Below are 17,051 nucleotides of genomic sequence, written 5' to 3'. Positions count from 1 at the left end.
GTAATGTTCATATTGCTGCTCTAAGCGCAGAATTAAAAATCCAGAAGATGACATGTTCCCTCTTAACTCCCAGATGACAGGTTTGTCGACTAGTCACTTTCCCCTTTCACCTCCCTCCCTTCCCCCTTTGCTGTCTCTAGCAGAAAGAGGCAGCAACAGGGGCGGGGGAGAAGAGGGGATACTTCAAAGTGGCAGCACCGCAGAGAGCCCAGGGTCAGCAGGGGAGTCCTCAACTAATCCTGGGCTCCACATGGCGTTTTCACTTTGCAATGCTGCAAGAAGCCCAACTCTGGGCTCCTCATGACACTTTCGCCTTTAAAGTGGAGGTATCCTATCAACTAATCAAATAGTCGATGCAAAATGCATTGACCATTTGATTAGTCAATTACTCGCAATTTAACATCCTTAATAATGATATGAGAAAACTTAGGAGAAAGCTAAACCTTCTCATTCTTGTCATGGAGACTTTGTAAGGTAGCTTCTGGCAGAGCTGGGACTAGAATCTCTTGTTTGTTAATGGTGAATATCTCATCCACTAAGCCCCAGTGACTTTCACTTTGAACATGCCAAGTCTAAGTGACTGGCAATACTATTTGTAACTGCTATTCTAATACTTTTAGAGAAGAGTCAGGAACAAAATCCTGGAACCCTGATTCTGAATTTTTTACTATTTCCTAGCATTTATTGGTGTAGCTTTCTGGCATATGGTGGTGTTTCCAATTATTCCTTTACCTTTAATAAAGGAAGTTTGCACTATGGATCTTAAGATCTCAAATTCAAATTATGCTGACTATTTCTGGGTGGTGGTGGAAGGAGGAAGACAGTAATTACAGATGCATATTTTTTCAGTTTTCATTTTAAAAAACATTGGTAATTAAATTAAGTAGAGTCATTGAAATATATTGCTTAAGATATAAAGTCAATCACTCAAAAATTAGGAAGTACCATAATTTCATAATGCCATCAGAATAAATACTATCTGAGCATGTAATTAAAGATCATTTAAATCCAGCCATACTTTGGGGAAGATTTAATGTTGCATGGCCAATCTTACTTCTGGCATTTCCTACCTTTTATATACAGTTGACTTTGCAGCATTTTTTTTAATATAAATTTGTTTTGAAGATATCCAAATGAAATGAATGCATCAAGATACTGCGTTGTTATATAGAAATGAAGTTTGTGGCTCAGTTGCTTGCAAAAATAGTAGGTTAATTTCATAAAATAACTTTAAAAATAAATGTGTGATTTAAATAGGAAAATGGTTTCCAGGGTTCTTCTAGGGAAAAGCATCAATAGTAGAAAATGAATTCTGTGTAGTGCTTTGTTTCATATTTTCTGATATATCTCTTCATTTAAAATATGCTTGTAAAACTAGTTATTTCCTGTTGAGAGTACACATTTTGCTTCACTGTACTCTTTTTTTATAATAAATTACATTAATCATTGTTTAGTAAAGGGTATAATGTCTGCTTGCTATATACAAAAGCACACTAGTAAACTTCCTGTGTTTAATATTTTTATGCAGTTTTCATCCACCTGAGACAATGGATATTCTCTTGAATATAAGGCATATAAAATACTGTATTGTGACCTTTCTGAGGTGAACGCTAAAACTTAAAAAAACTTTCTTATTTTACAGGCCAGCAGCAAGGACAGGATGGAGGAGTGAAAGTACAGCAGGCCACAATAGCTCCTGTAACAGTAGCAGTAGGAGGAATTGCTAATGCAGCAATTGGTGCTGTTAGTCCTGATCAGATCACACAAGTGCAGTTACAGGCCCAGCAAGCTTCTGACCAGGATGTACAACCTGGCAAGAGGTTAAGAAGAGTTGCCTGCTCCTGTCCTAATTGTAGAGAAGGAGAAGGAAGGTAATGTCAGTCTGTCAGTTAAACTTTAGGCATCTTGTGGGGCCTTATTTTGGGGGCTTTTTTCCTTGCATTACTGTCATGTTTCTAATTCTATAAATAGGAAATCATGCCTCTAGATTTTCTATTCAAAAGACTATTATAATCAACTTAATTTTACAATTTATATTTTTATTAAAAGAGCTGATCATTTTAAAACAAAATGACCTAACTGCTTACCTTTTTATCCTTTCAGAGGTAGCAGTGAGCCAGGAAAAAAGAAGCAGCATATCTGCCATATTGAAGGATGTGGAAAAGTTTATGGGAAAACATCTCATCTCCGGGCACACCTTCGTTGGCATACTGGAGAAAGACCATTTGTATGCAACTGGATGTTTTGTGGCAAAAGATTTACACGGAGTGATGAGCTGCAAAGACACAGAAGAACCCATACAGGTTAGTCAACTGTATGCAGTATTCTAAAGAGTATTCCTTTAATGATGGTGGCCATCAGTGAAGTGACTTTAATTAAAGCAGTTATGTAGGCCATCTAATATACTGCATGTATTACAATTGAAATCATCCAGCCTGTTCCAAATTTTTTTTAAATGTTATAGTTTATAAGTATTAATTTTCCTCTGTATCAGACTACTGTTGTAGACTAGGCTAGAATTTGATAATTACATCAAGTTTCAAGCTGTTTCCCTGCTTCTGCAGTAAAAAAAAGATTAGTTAGGGCATGGTTAACTAGCATGCATTGGCTGAAAGCCTGACCTAAACCTGACCAATTTTCCTAATCAAGACAGAGCCCTGGGGCTTTTCTACACAGAGATTTAATCTATAGTAGCTTGAGTTGTTTTGTTTTGAAAATGCCTATGTGCACACAGCACAGTTTATTAAAGTGCAGTAACTCTGAAAATTCTGTTATCTTTCAGTGTGTATTGTGGTGCATTGTTCATGTACACACAGTGCTGCTGTGCACTACTGTAATAGTCATCCAACTGGTATTCCACACTGTGTGTGGGCATCCATTACTGACTTTTCTTTTTACTTGTGTGCCTTCTATTGCTCTGAGATAAAGCTGATTGGATGTCCATCCTGCATTTTAAAACTCTGGCCAGAATTTGTCCATTTGCTCTTGGATTTGATACATCGGCATTACTGCAATGTGGAAGACTTATAACATTTCCCTAGCAGCTGCTTAGAGCTATGCTGAGACTCTACATCTCATCATTATCTGGGGAGCAAGCTCTTGTGGATTAAAGATGTTTTTGTGGATATTACCAATCATATGTCCTGGTGGGACCAAAACCAGGAGACTGACCAGTGCCAGATAAAGAACAAACAACTAAGAAGATTTATTTTAATTGAGGTGATAGTTAAACAGTTCCTTCCTTCTATCCATGTGTCCCATGAGAATATGCCTATACTATGTCTGAAAGCAAGTCTCTCAGCCCAGATACAGTAGAACTTCATAGTTACGAACTGATTGATCAACCACACTCCTTAATATACAGTCAGACAGCAGAGACAAAATTAAAGCAAATGCTGTTTAATACTGTAGAGAGTTAAATGTAAATTACCAAAAAAGGAAAGTTTTTAAATAAAAAGATTTGACATTGTAAAGGAACTTTCTGTGCTTGTTCAATTTAAATTAATATAGTTAAAAGCAAATTTTTTCTTCTGTATAATAGTTTCACATCTGTATTAAGTCAAACTTTTGAAAGAATAACCCTAACATTTCGTTCAGAGTTAAGAATATTTGAGTTACAAATAACTTTCATTCCTGAAGTGTGATTTCCCCATAGTTGTGCATTCCGATAGCCTACTAAAAATAGCTGTGTAAATGTTGCAGCTCAAACTGGAGCCTGTGCTCTGTGGCCATGGAAGCAGTGTCTACACAGCTATTTTTAGTGCAGTAGCACAACTCTTTTAGCATGACTCTGTGGAGTTGGGCCAGGGGGTTTACTCCAAGATGTAGGATGCATATACTCTAAAAGTCAGTGGTGGCCAAACTGCCGCTATTTTATAGTTAAAATGCAACTTGCAGAGCCCTCCACACGTCCTCTAGTGTCTGCCTACCAGACTGTTTGGGGGAGATCAGGGCTTCTGCTCTGCAGTGGGGTTGTGAGGCTAGAGCTTATTATCCTGCCCGAAGGGAGGTCTTAGGGCTTCAGCCCCATGGGAGGTACCTGCTGTGGGGTTTTAGCGGGAATAGGGCTGAAACCCCTAGTCCCAGAAGCTGCATCTTGTGGGGCAGAGGCTCCTGCCACAGGGCTGAAGCTGCAAGTCCTGGTAGGCATGCCCTAGCTCTTGAACATCCGAAGATAGTTGTTTGCAACTTGTAGGATAAGTTCTTTTTCAAGTGCTGATCCTTATGTGGTTTCCAAACGCAGGAGAGTAACAAGCAATAGTGAACAAAGCGATGAATGTGAGGGCTCTTAGAAGGACAAATTCTGTATAACAGCATGACTGATTGCCACATCTGTTGTTGGAGAGGGGGCAATGATGTAATAAGTGGAGAAGATGTGTACAAAAGACCAACTGTCAGCATAACAAAAATGTCCTGCCATGGAATATCAGCAAGGAAGGCAGATGTGGCAGTGTATTCCACATGGAGTGGGCTCTGATTCCCAGTGGAAGAGAAGTGCAAGATAGTTAATAGCAGGTCACGATGCAGTGAGAGATCCACTTACAAGAGTTGGGGGATGTGCAGAAGCCACAGGTAGAAGATAAAAGGTGAGCACCCTGCAGATATTGAGGGAGTGGAAAGCATTCTCCATAGATGAGGCATGAGGTTTGGGACAGATCAGAAGATGTATACTTTGATTGAGGTGGAAGGAAGAAACTACCTTGCGTATAAACTTGGGCATAGGCATAAGGAGTACTTATGGAAGACTGTATGGTCATCACAGCTACCAGTTTACTGATATAGCAAGCAAAAGTGATGGCTACCAAAAAGATGACCTTTGTGGAGAGATGAGGAGTTCAAAAGCGGCTCTGGTGAGAGTAGAGAGGACCAAGTTGAGATCCCAAACAGAGGTGGGCATATGTACAGGAGGAAAAACACTAAGGAGGTGCCTGAGATATCTGGAGGGCTTTGAGTAAGTAAAGATGAAGATGCTATCAATAGGAGAGGAGAAGAGCACTGAGTGCAGTGAGGTGAATATAGATAGATGAATGCACCCAGCCCAGTTGGTAAATATGGAGAGGGTAGTTCAGGAGAGTAGGAATGGGGACAGAGTCTGTTGTATTGTGACAGTAGTGTGCCCAAGCAGTAAAGTGATACCACTTAGGGCAGTAACAAGTGTGAGTGGATTGGCACCTGCTTTTAGTGAAAATATCATGGATAGGTGCAGAACAGGCCTGGTCTAGACATGGTTGCCTACTAAATACCATGCCATGAGGTGAAGAAATGCACTGGTTGGGATGTCCTAGTTGGCAATAGTCTTGTGCCAGGAGATCTAGGATAGTGGGAAGGAGGACTGGGGGGTAGGCAGAGAGATAGAGGAGATTGGTGTGCCAGTATTGGCAAGGCTGTAGGGAACTACAAGGATCACAGGATCCTGTCTGGATTCAGTCCCACTCTCCTTCCTCTGCTTCAGGTTCCTCTGTTCTTGAGTAAGAGAAATGCTCAGCTTCTTAAAGCTTGAGAGGCACCACATCACCAATGAATGATGCACACAGAAATCAAAAGACACTACTATGAACAGTTCCATCGCTTGCATATTGTGACTGGAATCTAGAAATGGACCAGTCATCTCATAGAACCTACAGTTACACTAAGTAACCTTCTCTTTGGCCATCCTGGCTATATGGCATCATTAACCACTTCAGCACAGGCTAAGGCTACACCATGCCAGTCATTCATGTGGCACAAATGATACTGCAAGGTGTGACCTTGAGCAGATCAAAAGTGACACAGGGTTCTGGGAGTATGGGTGAAGGAGTTTGGAGCGTAGGTAGTATTCTCTTCAGTCCTTCCTGTCAAAGGTAGGGGCCCAGGCAGAGACAAGTGAATGCCTGCCTGCGAAGATGGTGTCGTCAGGCGGGCTTTTGGCTTCCTTGATCATGGGATGCTATTCCAAGAAGGACTGCTAAGCAGGGATGGGGTTCACCTTTTGAGGAAAGGGAAGAGAGTATTTCAGTTCAGACTGGCTAACCTAGTGAGGAGGGTTTGATAGGTTTGATGGGGACAGGTGACCAAAGCCCACAGGTAAGTGAAAAACATGGAAACCTGGGAGATAGCTCAGAAATGAGAGGGAGCATGGACTATAATAGAAGAAATAAAGGAGTTACAAGGCAGAACTGGGGGGCAAAATATAAGTATCTTAGATGCTTATATATAAATGCAAGAAGTATGAGGAATAAGCAGGGAGAAATTGAAGGGCTAATAAATAAACATAACTATAACACAGTTGGTATCACAGAGGCTTGGTGGGTTATTACACATGATTTGAATATTAGTATAGAAAGGTACATCTTGCTCAGGAAGGATAGGCAGGGGAAAAAGGGGGGAGTTGTTGCCTTGTATATTAAAAATGAATAGACTTGGTCTGAGGTGGAGATGGACATAGGACGGGGTGGCCAACCCATGGCTCACAAGCCACATGCAGTTCTTCAAAGAAAAAATTGCAGCACCTGTGGCTCTTCAAGGGAAAGCTGTGACAAAGAGACAGCTGCGGCATCCAGTGCATCCTTCAAAATGGCCACTGTTACAAGGGCAGTGCCTTCTCTGCTCTTAAAAGAGCAGCGTCTGGGCCATCCATATTTATTTATTTAGCTTGCTTGACCAAATGGGGCATCGGGTATTGGCCATCCCTGACATAGGAGAAAGACTTGTTGAGAGTCTTTGGGTTAGGTTAAAAGGGGTAAAAAACAAAGGGGATGTCATGCTACATGTCTATTACAGACTGCCAACTCAGGCAGAAGAGGTGGATGAGGGGAAGCAAGACTAAGAGGAAAAACATCTGAAGACAGTTGGCAATTTTTTAAAGAGACATTATTAAGGGCCCAAAAGCAAACTATTCCGCTGCATTGGAAAGATAGAAAGTATAGCAGGAGACCATCTTGGATCAATCAGGAGAATCTTACATAATCTAAAAATCAAAAAGGAGTCTCATAAAAAACGGAAACTATGTCAAATTACAAAGGATGAATATGAGCAAACACCACAGGTATGCAGGGGCAAGATTAGAAAGGCAAAGGCACAAAATGAGCTAAATCTAGCTAGAGACATAAAGAGTAACAAGAAGACATTCTACAAGTATATTAGAAGCAAGAGGAAGACTAAAGACAGGGTAGGCCCAGTGAAGAGGGAGAAACAATAATAGGAAACTTGGAATGGCAGAGATGCTTAATGACTTCTTTGTTCTTTTTTGAGTGGCTCCGTGGGTGCTGCACTCTAGGTGTCGGGTCCGTCCCGGCGCCACTGATTGGGAGATTTCATAGCCATATTGGGCTGGACCGTGCATGCTCCCTGCGCCGCTGGTCATTCGTGCCCTTTCTAACGTGTGCAGTTCGCCCCCCCCCACCCCCCGCCAATTCCTCTCAACCGTCCTTGGTTGCTGACGGGAGCTGGCAATCTCTCTTCGGTCACTTACCATTTCTCTGGGAAAAAAAAAACCCTCGTGTAAATAGTTAAACTTTAGTGTTAGTTATCAGCCTTTGTTTAGTTAGTCTTCAAAAAAAAAAAAGAAAAGATCGTTTTAGTTAGTTACACGCTGAAGCGCTTTTCTTGTCAGTTTCACTGCCACGTCCAGATCACCCGGCTGTAAGCGGTTTTTTCAGTGTAAAGACGCAATGCCCGCTTCTGACAGGCATGCACTCTGCATTCGTTGCCTGGGGGAGTCTCATGTCACTAGCAAATGTGCCCACTGCTATAAACTAACACCGAGGGCAAGAAGAGACAGAGACCTATGCCTGAAACTCCTGCTATGTGATAAGGCTCTTCAGCCATCACACACTCTACAGCAGGAGTCCCCTCAACCCCCGAAAAGAAGGGCATTATCCCCTGTGGCAGTGGGAGCAAAGAAGAAAAAAGCCTCCCCTGCCCGCTCCCTGCCAGCAGTTCCTCTGCCTCCGATAAATCACAGAGACCGTGGATCGGAAAATAGCCGGTCGGCGGCTAAGTCAATTTCACGGCCACGATTTTCTAAGCCTGGCAAGCAACGCACGGCATCTGCCCCACCGCCAGCCTCCCCTCTCCATAGGGAGCATAAGCAGGCTTTGACCCCTTCAGGGAGCAAGCGGCCCCGGCTAATGGCACCGACAAGGAAGGCACTGTCCCCGGAACAGAGGGACATGCAGGGATCGGCACCGGAGTCGGCAGTTTGGGCAGTCACTGAGACGGTGCTGCTTATGGCTCCACAAGACCGGGTGCCATCCGCACCGGACAGGAGACTGCACCGGGAGAGCCCTGCACCGCAAAGCGTGGACCCGGCACCGACAATGCAGCCGGCACAGCAGCCATCAGCTGTTCCGCAGCACACCCGGTGCCGCGGGAATTACCCGGCTCGGCACCGAGAGCGTTCTCGCACTCTACTCAGCAGTCTGCATCAAGACTGCAAACGGGCTCTCCCTCCTCCCATGAGTCAGACTCTCCATCTGTGCAAGAGATCTATTGGAGCACAGCAGGGGACTCTTCAATTGTAAAAGGGCACTTATCATCAGTCCCTACAAAAGCATCTAGGAAGTCGATCCCTAGGTATCATTCACTGTCTCCTTCTCCTGTGCCTTCAACAGACCCCTCCCCACCCCATTATCCGGTATCGGGAAGGCGACCTTACTCTCCGAGGCATAGATCTTCGCGTTCCCCACGACGAAGATCTCGCCATTATTACAGATACACATCTCGCTCTCTGAGTTACTCCCCTCCAAGATCTCACCATACTAGACATGGCAGTAGATACGCTTCCAGAAGGTCATCTCCTGATTCTGACTATCGTTATCACAGGAGTTATTACACGGGGAGGCAGGGCAGATCACTGTCCCATTCTTATTCGTGTTGCTGCCACCAGCCATCTTACAGACGCCGCTTGCCACCTGTCTCTGACCACCAACCGCTGCAGTCACCTGGACCTCCTCCTAGTGCCCCCTCAGTTTCAGTCCTGTCAGAACCTGAAGAGGGTCAAATCTCGGACGCGGTTAAGCGGACGCCACAAGCTTCCCCACAGGATGCCCAGTCGTCTTCTCCCGATGACGCAGTTTTTGCAATGGACTCCTCACCACCAGATGACACCCGAGAATTTCAAGACCTCTTTAAGACTATGGCACAATCACAGGAGGTTCAGTTAGTGGAGGTGAAAGCAAAGCAGTATAAGTTACTAAAGTACTTGCACCCTAAACAGCAATCTAAGGTGGCAGAGGACCGCTGGATGAGGCGATCCTGGAGCCAGCCACAGAAATTTGGAATACTCCGGCTTCCACTATTCCATCATGTAATTGAGCCAAGAAGAGATACTTTATATCTTCAAAGGGTGCTGAGTTCCTTTTTACTCACCCTCAACCAAACTCGGTGGTGGTGGATGCAGCTCTACAAAGAGCAAAGAATTCGCAAGTAAGGACTTCGGCAGCAGACAAGGACGCAAAAAGTCTGGACATATTCGGAAGGAAAGTGTATTCTTCAACACTTCTCCTCCGTATCGCAAATTACGCAGCGTTACTTTCTAATCGTAGCTTTGACAACATTGCGAAATTATCGGAAATTTCTCAGAGAAATTCCGAAACCGACAAGATACTTCTCCGATCTATACTGCAGGAGGGTTATGCATGTGCCAGAGCAGGTTTGCAAATTGCCATGGATGTGGCAGACACAGCGGCTCGAACAATTGCAACAGCAGTTTCCATGAGAAGAGTTTCATGGCTTGCGACCGCTGCTGTACCGAAAGAGTTGCAATCCAGGGTCGAGGATCTTCCATTCGACAGGATTAAGTTGTTTGCGGAGAAAACGGACGAGGTGCTCCACACAGGCAAATATTCCTGGGCCACCTTACGTACCCTCGGGATGTACGTTCCACCTTTCCGCCGTAAGCGTTATTTCCCATTCCAAAGACGTTATGAGTACCAATTTCGCAGACAGCAAAACCGTTTATATGATTAAAACCGGTCCAAGCAGAGGACATAGCACAGATGCCCTCAGACATCTAGGGAGAATAATGCAGTGACACCCAAGCAGCAGGTTTGACTTCCAGGTCGAGGTCACGCCGAACATTCCTGTTCTAGTCAGAGACACCAATCCCATTTTCAAACATCGGCTGCAACCCTACTACCATCAATGGGTTGCCATATCATCGGCCAGATGGGTTTTGGAAGTGATAAAATCTGGACTCACCATCCCATTCACATCCCTTCCCCCCACCACCCCAAGCGCCCCATCCCTTTTCAGGGACCCTTCTCACAAGGCCCTCTTACAACAGGAGGCCTATCGCCTGTTAGAAATCGGAGCGATAGAAAGGGTCCCAGACTGCTTCAGGGGAAAAGGGTTTATTTGAGGTACTTCCTAACTCAAAAGAAAATGGGGTTGGAGACCCATACTCGATATATGAGGGTTAAACCGTTATCTGCAGAAGCAGCGATTCAAAATGGTGACTCTGACTACAATCATTCCTTCTCTCAACACTGACGACTGGTTCGTGGCCCTCGACCTCCAGGATGCCTACTTTCATGTGGCCATACACCCTGCACACAGATGATTTCTGCGATTTGTTATAAGCAACGAGCACTTTCAGTAATGCGTCCTTCCGTTTGGGCTGGCTTAGGCTCCAAGAGTCTTTTCAAAGACGGTTCAATTAACGTCAGCTGCTTCACTCATTGGATGGGGTGCTCACATGGGCAAGGAGCACATCCAGGAATGATGGTCTCACACCGAGAGATGCCTTCACATCAACCAGCTAGAGTTGCGAGCGATTTTTCTAGCATACAAACACTTCCTCTCCAGTCTGAGACACAAAAAAGTCAGGGTGTTGACAGACAACGTAGCGGCAATGTATTATATAAACAGACAGGGAGGAGCAAGATCACGCTCCCTATGCGCCGAAGCGGTACGATACTGGAATTGGTGCCTACAAAACAACATAATCATGACAGCGTCGTACTTACCTGGCATAGCCAATGTCACCATGGCCTCTGCCCTTGTACCGAGATCTCCTCTCTCAAGACCAGGGATCTCTCCTTCACCCCAAACTAGAAGCATTGCACTTGACAGCGTGGCTCCTGACTGGCTTAGACTAGATGAAAAGCTTTGTTCAGATCAGGTCAGATCCATATTGATACATACTAGAAAGACGTCTATGCGAAATACTTACCTGGCTAAATGGTGCAGATACTCCTACTGGTGCCTCCAGAATAACGTTCAATCGTTGTCTTCTCCTCCACACCAAATTCTCGAATACATTCTTCACCTGCGAAACTTGAAGCTTTCTCTGGCATCCCTCAGAGTTCACTTGGCAGCCATCAGTGCCTTCCATTACCCAGTACAGGGTTCTTCAGTGTTCTCTCACCCGATGACTAGACGATTCCTCAAAGGTCTGACCAATATAAGCCCATCTTGAAGGCCACCTCCGCCGTCGTGAAACCTCGACCTGGTACTCGATACAATTATGTATCCTCCATTCGAGCCTCTAGCATCTGTAAGGATACAGATGTTAACCATGAAGATCATCTTCTTGCTCGCAATTACATTAGCACATAGAGTTAGCGAGCTAGGGGCGATAGTGACAAATCCTCCTTTTACTTCTTTCTCAAAGGACTTGGTGACGTTACGATTACACCCAGCATTCATACCCAAGGTCTCTTCGTCATTTCATATCAATGAACCGATCATCCTTCCTTCCTTTTACCCTAAGCCGCATGCCTCAACGAAGGAGGCCCTGCTGCATATGCTGGACGTTAGGCACGCTCTTTCCTTTTACATAGACAGAACCCGCCAGTGGAGACAAACAGATAGACTTCTGATATCAACGGCTCACCGATCTAAGGGTGCTGCACTCTCCACTCAGCGCATTGCCAAGCTTATCACCTTATGCATTACCACATGCCATTCCATTCGGGGTAGACCCTTGTCTTCTCAGCCACGAGCACACTCGACCAGAGCAGTGGCGACATCTACCGCCTTTGCCAGAAGAGTTCCATTAGCAGATATTTGCAGGGCAGCCACATGGGCTTCCAGCTGTACATTTGAGACATTACGCTATAGTGCAAAAATGGGCGGCGGACCATGCAGTGACTTCTGCAGTCCTTTCTACAGTAAAACCTAATCAACCCGGACTGCTCCTTGTTCCAACTACTGCTATACAGTCACCTAGAGTGGAGCACCCATGGGGTCACTTGAAGAAGAGGAAGTTACTCACCTTGTGTAGTAACGATGGTTCTTCGAGATGTGCCCCGTCGGTGCGCCACGTCCTGCCCTCCTCCCCGCTCTGGGGTTGTTTTCTCTCTTTCTCATTTCAGAGACCGAGCGGTGAGAGGAACTGGCGGGGGGGGGGGGCGAAACACGCACGTTAGAAAGGGCGCGAATGACCAGTGGCGCAGGGAGCATGCGCGGTCCAGCCCGATATGGCTATGAAATTTCCCAATCAGTGGCGTCGGGACGGACCCGATACCTAGAGTGGAGCACCCACGGGGCACATCTCGAAAAACCATCGTTACTATACAAGGTGAGTAACTTCCTCTTTCGGTCTTCACCAAGAAGTCTGATGATGGAGTGCCTAACAAAGTGAACTCTAGTGGAAATGGGGTAGATTTAGAAGTTAAAATTAAAAAAGAACAAGTTAAAAATTACTTAGAAAAGTTAGATGTCTACAAGTCACCAGGGTCAGATGAAATGCATCCTAGAATACTCAAGAAGCTGATCGAGGAGGTAGCTGAGCCTTTAGCTATCATCGTTGAAAAGTCATGGAAGTTGGGAAAGATTCCAGAAGACTAGAAAAGGCAAATATAGTGCCCATCTGTACAAAGGGAAATAAGAACAACCCAAGAAACTACTGACCAGTCAGTTTAACTTCTGTTCCAGGAAGATAATGGAGCAAGTAATTAAGGAATCCATCTACAAATATCTGGAAGATAAGAAGGTGATAGGTAACAGCCAGCATGGATTTGTAAAGAACAAATCATGTCAAACCAATCTAATAGCTTTCTTTGATAGGATATCAACCCTTGTGGATAAGAGAGGAGCAATGGACATGGTATACCTAGATTTTAGTAAGGCATTTGACACGGTCTCCCATGACCTTCTTATCAATAAAGTCGGAAAATGCAGCCTAGATGGGGCTACTATCAGATGCATGAATAACTGGCTAGATAACCATTCTCAGAGAGTAATCATTAACGATTCACAATCCTGCTGGAAGGACATAACAAGTGGGGTTCCGCAGGGTTCTGGTGTGAGACCGGTTCTGTTCAATATCTTCATCAACTATTTAGATGATGGCATAGAGGTTACAATTATTTAGTTCACAGATGATACTACGGTAGGAGGGGTAACAAATGCTTTGGAGCATAGGGTCATAATTCAAAATGATCTGAACAAACTGGAGAAATGGTCTGAGGTAAACAGGATGAAGTTTAATAAGGACAAATGCAAAGTACTCCACTTAGGAAGGAACAATCCATTTCTCACATACAGAATGGGAAGCAAGTGTCTAGGAAGGAGTACTAGAAAGGGACCTAAGGGTCATAATTGACCACAAATTAAACAGTGTGACATTGTTGCAAAAAAAGCAAACATGATTCTGGATGCATTAACAGGAGTTCTGAGTGCAAGACATAATAAGTCGTTCTGTTCTTCTCTGCGCTGATTAGGCCCCAATTGGAATATTGTGTCCAGTTCTGAGCACCACATTTCAAGAAAGATGTGGAGAAATTGGAGAAGGTCGAGAGAAGAACAACAAAAATGATTGAAGGTCTAGAAAACTTGACCTATGAGGGAAAACTGAAAAAAACTGGGCTTGTTTAATTTAGAAAAGAGGGGACTGAGGGTGGACATGACAGCAGTTTTCAAGTATCTAAAAAGGTGTTACAAGAAAGAGAGAGAAAAATTGTTCTCCTTGGCCTCTGATGATTAGACAAGAAGCAATGGGCTTAAATCGCAGCAATGGAGGCTTAGGTTGGACATAAGGAAAAAGCTTTCTGTCAGGATGGTTAAACACTGGAATAAATTGCCTACGGCGGTTGTGGAATCTATCACTGGAGAAACTTAAAGAGCAGGGTGCATAGACATCTATCAGGGATGATCTAGACAGTGGTTGGTCCTGCTGTGAGGGCAGGGGACTTGATGACCTCTCAAGGTCCCTTCCAGGTCTAGTAATCTATGATTTTAAGACAGCTCTCCGAAGATAACCAGAGTAGTCTCTACACCACTGATGCCCATAGTGATCCTGGTGGCAAAATGACTCTGATTAATCTGAGTTCTGAAAAAGCTTAGCATCATGCAATTCACCATATTTTTATGTTTATAAACCTGCCTTGGTCGTCAACCAGACTTTGGAGCACCATGGATGAGACTGCAAATTTGTAATGGAGGTTGCAGAAATCATTTGAATTTCCATAAACGTTGTGTATTCTGCAGCAGCCAGTGTGACTGACTCCAGGGCTGGATAGAACAGTCCCAGAACCAGACAGTCAGACGGTGGTCTCATGGGCTTCTGTCAGCCGATGGTCAGGGCAGTGTGTGCGTGTGTGTTACACCCAAGTCTTCAACTGCTGAGATGCAAGATCTCGTCGCAGTGGGCAGCCTAGGAGGCTGGAGGGCGCCCCGAGTTTATAGGAAGAGCTTATTACATCTCAGATTTTAGCTGCTAGGATACAGGATCCCTTCGCAGCGGGCAGTCTAGGGAAGACTGAGAGATGCCCCAACGGATTTGTCACCTGGGAGTGACACAATCCAAAACGCCCAAGCTCTTCCTATACCTGTCCCTTATGACCAGCTGAAGTTCTTTTGTTTGTGTTCGGTTCGGGTACAGCAGCACGGGTTCAAGTCAGAAGCTTGACATGCACTGGCTTATTTGTAGGAGAAAGAAAGAGAAAAGAGAATAAAAGAAACTTGGTTCAATATATATATATTTATAAGTGAATGAGGGCACCCCACTTATTTCCAAAGTTTATAGCTAAATCACCTTGCCAAAGGCAGTTTACAATAGAAATGAAGCAGTTTGACTTAAGAAACTATAATAAAGTAACTAAACTTATAACAGAGTAACAATTAAAGTGTACACATAAAGAAACACATTGCAGGTACAATTCTCACCCCTGCATTCCAGACTTGGCATGGCCAGCGTCTTTCTCTCAATCCCTCGGGAAGAAGTAGGGCGAGGTTGGGCGTCCCACAGACCTCGGGAGACAATCAATACCTGCCAGCAGGTGTAGGTGATTGGAGCTCAAATGGGGTGGGCTACAAACCCCCTCTTTATAGCCCCTGGGTAACGTAGGCTTCTTCCTGGTCTCAAGTGGCCAATTTAGGAAAAATGGCTTTGAACGCCAAGTTTCCCACAAAGGGTGCAAAGCATAATTCACACCTGGAAAAATGCAGACAATGGGCACCTCTGGTATGTGATGGGCGAAGATTCCTCTCCTGGGACAGTGCAGGCATGTCAATTACTGATACTAGCCATCAGGGCGACGGGAGGCCTCCCAGTCGTCAGCTAGCCCATTTACTGTCTGGTTTCTGTTTATGGTAGAGTCAGGGACAGGCAGCACACCTGCGTTCCCAGGGCATCAAAGGCTGACTGCCTTTCTCTTGTTCTCTGGGGGGGGGGGGGAGAAACAAGATGGGGTTCATGTCTGGCTACAGCTACCCAGGAGGCAGTCTGAGCATCAGGTCCAGAGGCAATCAGATCTCCTAGAGTAGCAGTGCCCTAGGATCAGCTAAAGTTTAATCAGATGTATTTATAGTAAAAGTCATGGATTGGTCACTGACAGTGAATTTTTTTTATTGTCATGACTTTTACTAAAAAATACCTGTGACTAAATCTTAGCCTTTATCATGGAGAATTACCCCAAGTGATTATAAACTCTGATCTTTGTGTGGGAGAGAAATGATAGGCACATAGATCTTTGATTACCCCAGTACAGTTTGGGAGTCCTATATGTGCAAAATCATCAATAATTTTGTGAGCACACCTGCATGACAATGGATCCAACAATCAGTCTCTTTATGCAGAAGTGATTGGCTATGGATTGGTAGCATTCAGGGGTGGGCTGCTTCTAGATGATAGTGTTGACCTTCTTGATTGGTGTAGTACACTGCATGTTGGTATGCTGCACTGCAGCTCTCGGCCTAGTTCAGTACTTTTCTCAGAAAAGGTCACCTTCACAATCCTGAAGTTCTTTCATCACGTTTACTTATCTCAGGTCTACAAATTGATCCTTCCCCCTAATTGACACTGATTTTCCCAAGCCCACAAGTGGCATTGCACTGAGTGAAGTTGCTTCAGGAATGGAGGCTATAAAAGCAGTTGCTTGGTATAGTCCTCATCTTTGTCTTCCTCATCTTCCTTCCTCTGCTGCTGCCCCATCATTGTCTTGATAATGCAGTAGATGAAGCCCAAGCATAGTGGATCATGCAGATCATTGTTGGGTCAGTGCTGGCTATCAGCAATTTAAAAATGGTGGTTGTGCTCCTAGAAAGAGAGGAAGCAGGGGATGGAGAGAGCAGAATCATGGGGATTTATTTTAGTTTCACTCTAGGACACAGAATTTAGCTGACTTCCATGGTGCATGCAAATGAAAATGTTAGAGGGAATACTGCTGCTGTCCTATATGCATGCTATTATGTGGCTTGCATATTGCACGTTAATTCATTGCAGATTCAAACCCTCTGTGTAAACTAGCTTTTAGTCCTATATTGTTGTTTGGTAGTCAGGGGAGTTATTTAATCACATGGAATTGTTTTTAACCTCAAGAAGAATTAGTCTCCTTTTTGAATTTGATCCAACTAGAAAAAGTCTTTAAACATGTCTCAGGTTCTCGTCTACCCTTCACAGGAGAGGATTGTTAAGTTTTCTTAGGTGCTCAAGTTGGCAAGACATAGGCTCATCCATTTAACAAACATTTTAGATGCTAGTTATCATGTCACCTAGCATGTATCTGGTCTTTTGGGCTAGTAAATGCATCATCCCTTACTTCACCAACAATCTGTGTCAGAAGACCTCATGCAGAGGAGATCTGCAGTCCAGCTGAATCCTAAGGGGCCATTTCGCACTCCAAAGA

The 17,051-nt window shown here is 44.4% G+C and overlaps 1 protein-coding gene and 1 long non-coding RNA gene across 8 annotated transcripts in view; one reads left to right on the top strand and one right to left on the bottom strand.

Moving 5' to 3' along the window:
• Nucleotides 1-17,051, bottom strand: part of LOC142827321 (uncharacterized) — a 37,418-nt gene that overhangs the window by 2,768 nt on the left and 17,599 nt on the right. For 2 of the 4 annotated variants that reach the window (XR_012902003.1, XR_012902004.1), the window contains exons 3-4: nucleotides 15,963-16,462; nucleotides 2,088-2,275 (exon numbers count right to left, since the gene is read on the bottom strand). This is a non-coding gene — a long non-coding RNA (uncharacterized LOC142827321). The remainder of the gene's footprint in view (nucleotides 1-2,087; nucleotides 2,276-15,962; nucleotides 16,463-17,051) is intronic. The other 2 variants (XR_012902002.1, XR_012902001.1) reach the window with 1 other exon arrangement.
• The window catches only part of SP4 (Sp4 transcription factor), a 51,236-nt gene that overhangs the window by 26,925 nt on the left and 7,260 nt on the right, over nucleotides 1-17,051 (top strand). For all 4 annotated transcript variants that reach the window (XM_006138347.4, XM_006138346.4, XM_006138344.4 and 1 more), the window contains exons 4-5: nucleotides 1,643-1,871; nucleotides 2,104-2,303. In XM_006138347.4, the coding sequence (XP_006138409.2) occupies nucleotides 1,643-1,871; nucleotides 2,104-2,303 (429 nt within the window). The remainder of the gene's footprint in view (nucleotides 1-1,642; nucleotides 1,872-2,103; nucleotides 2,304-17,051) is intronic.

This window comes from Pelodiscus sinensis, chromosome 2, assembly GCF_049634645.1.
Source record: "Pelodiscus sinensis isolate JC-2024 chromosome 2, ASM4963464v1, whole genome shotgun sequence".
Taxonomy (NCBI): Eukaryota; Metazoa; Chordata; order Testudines; family Trionychidae; genus Pelodiscus; species Pelodiscus sinensis.
Note: the sequence above shows the minus strand (reverse complement) of the source record. Positions and strands in the feature narration are given on the sequence as shown.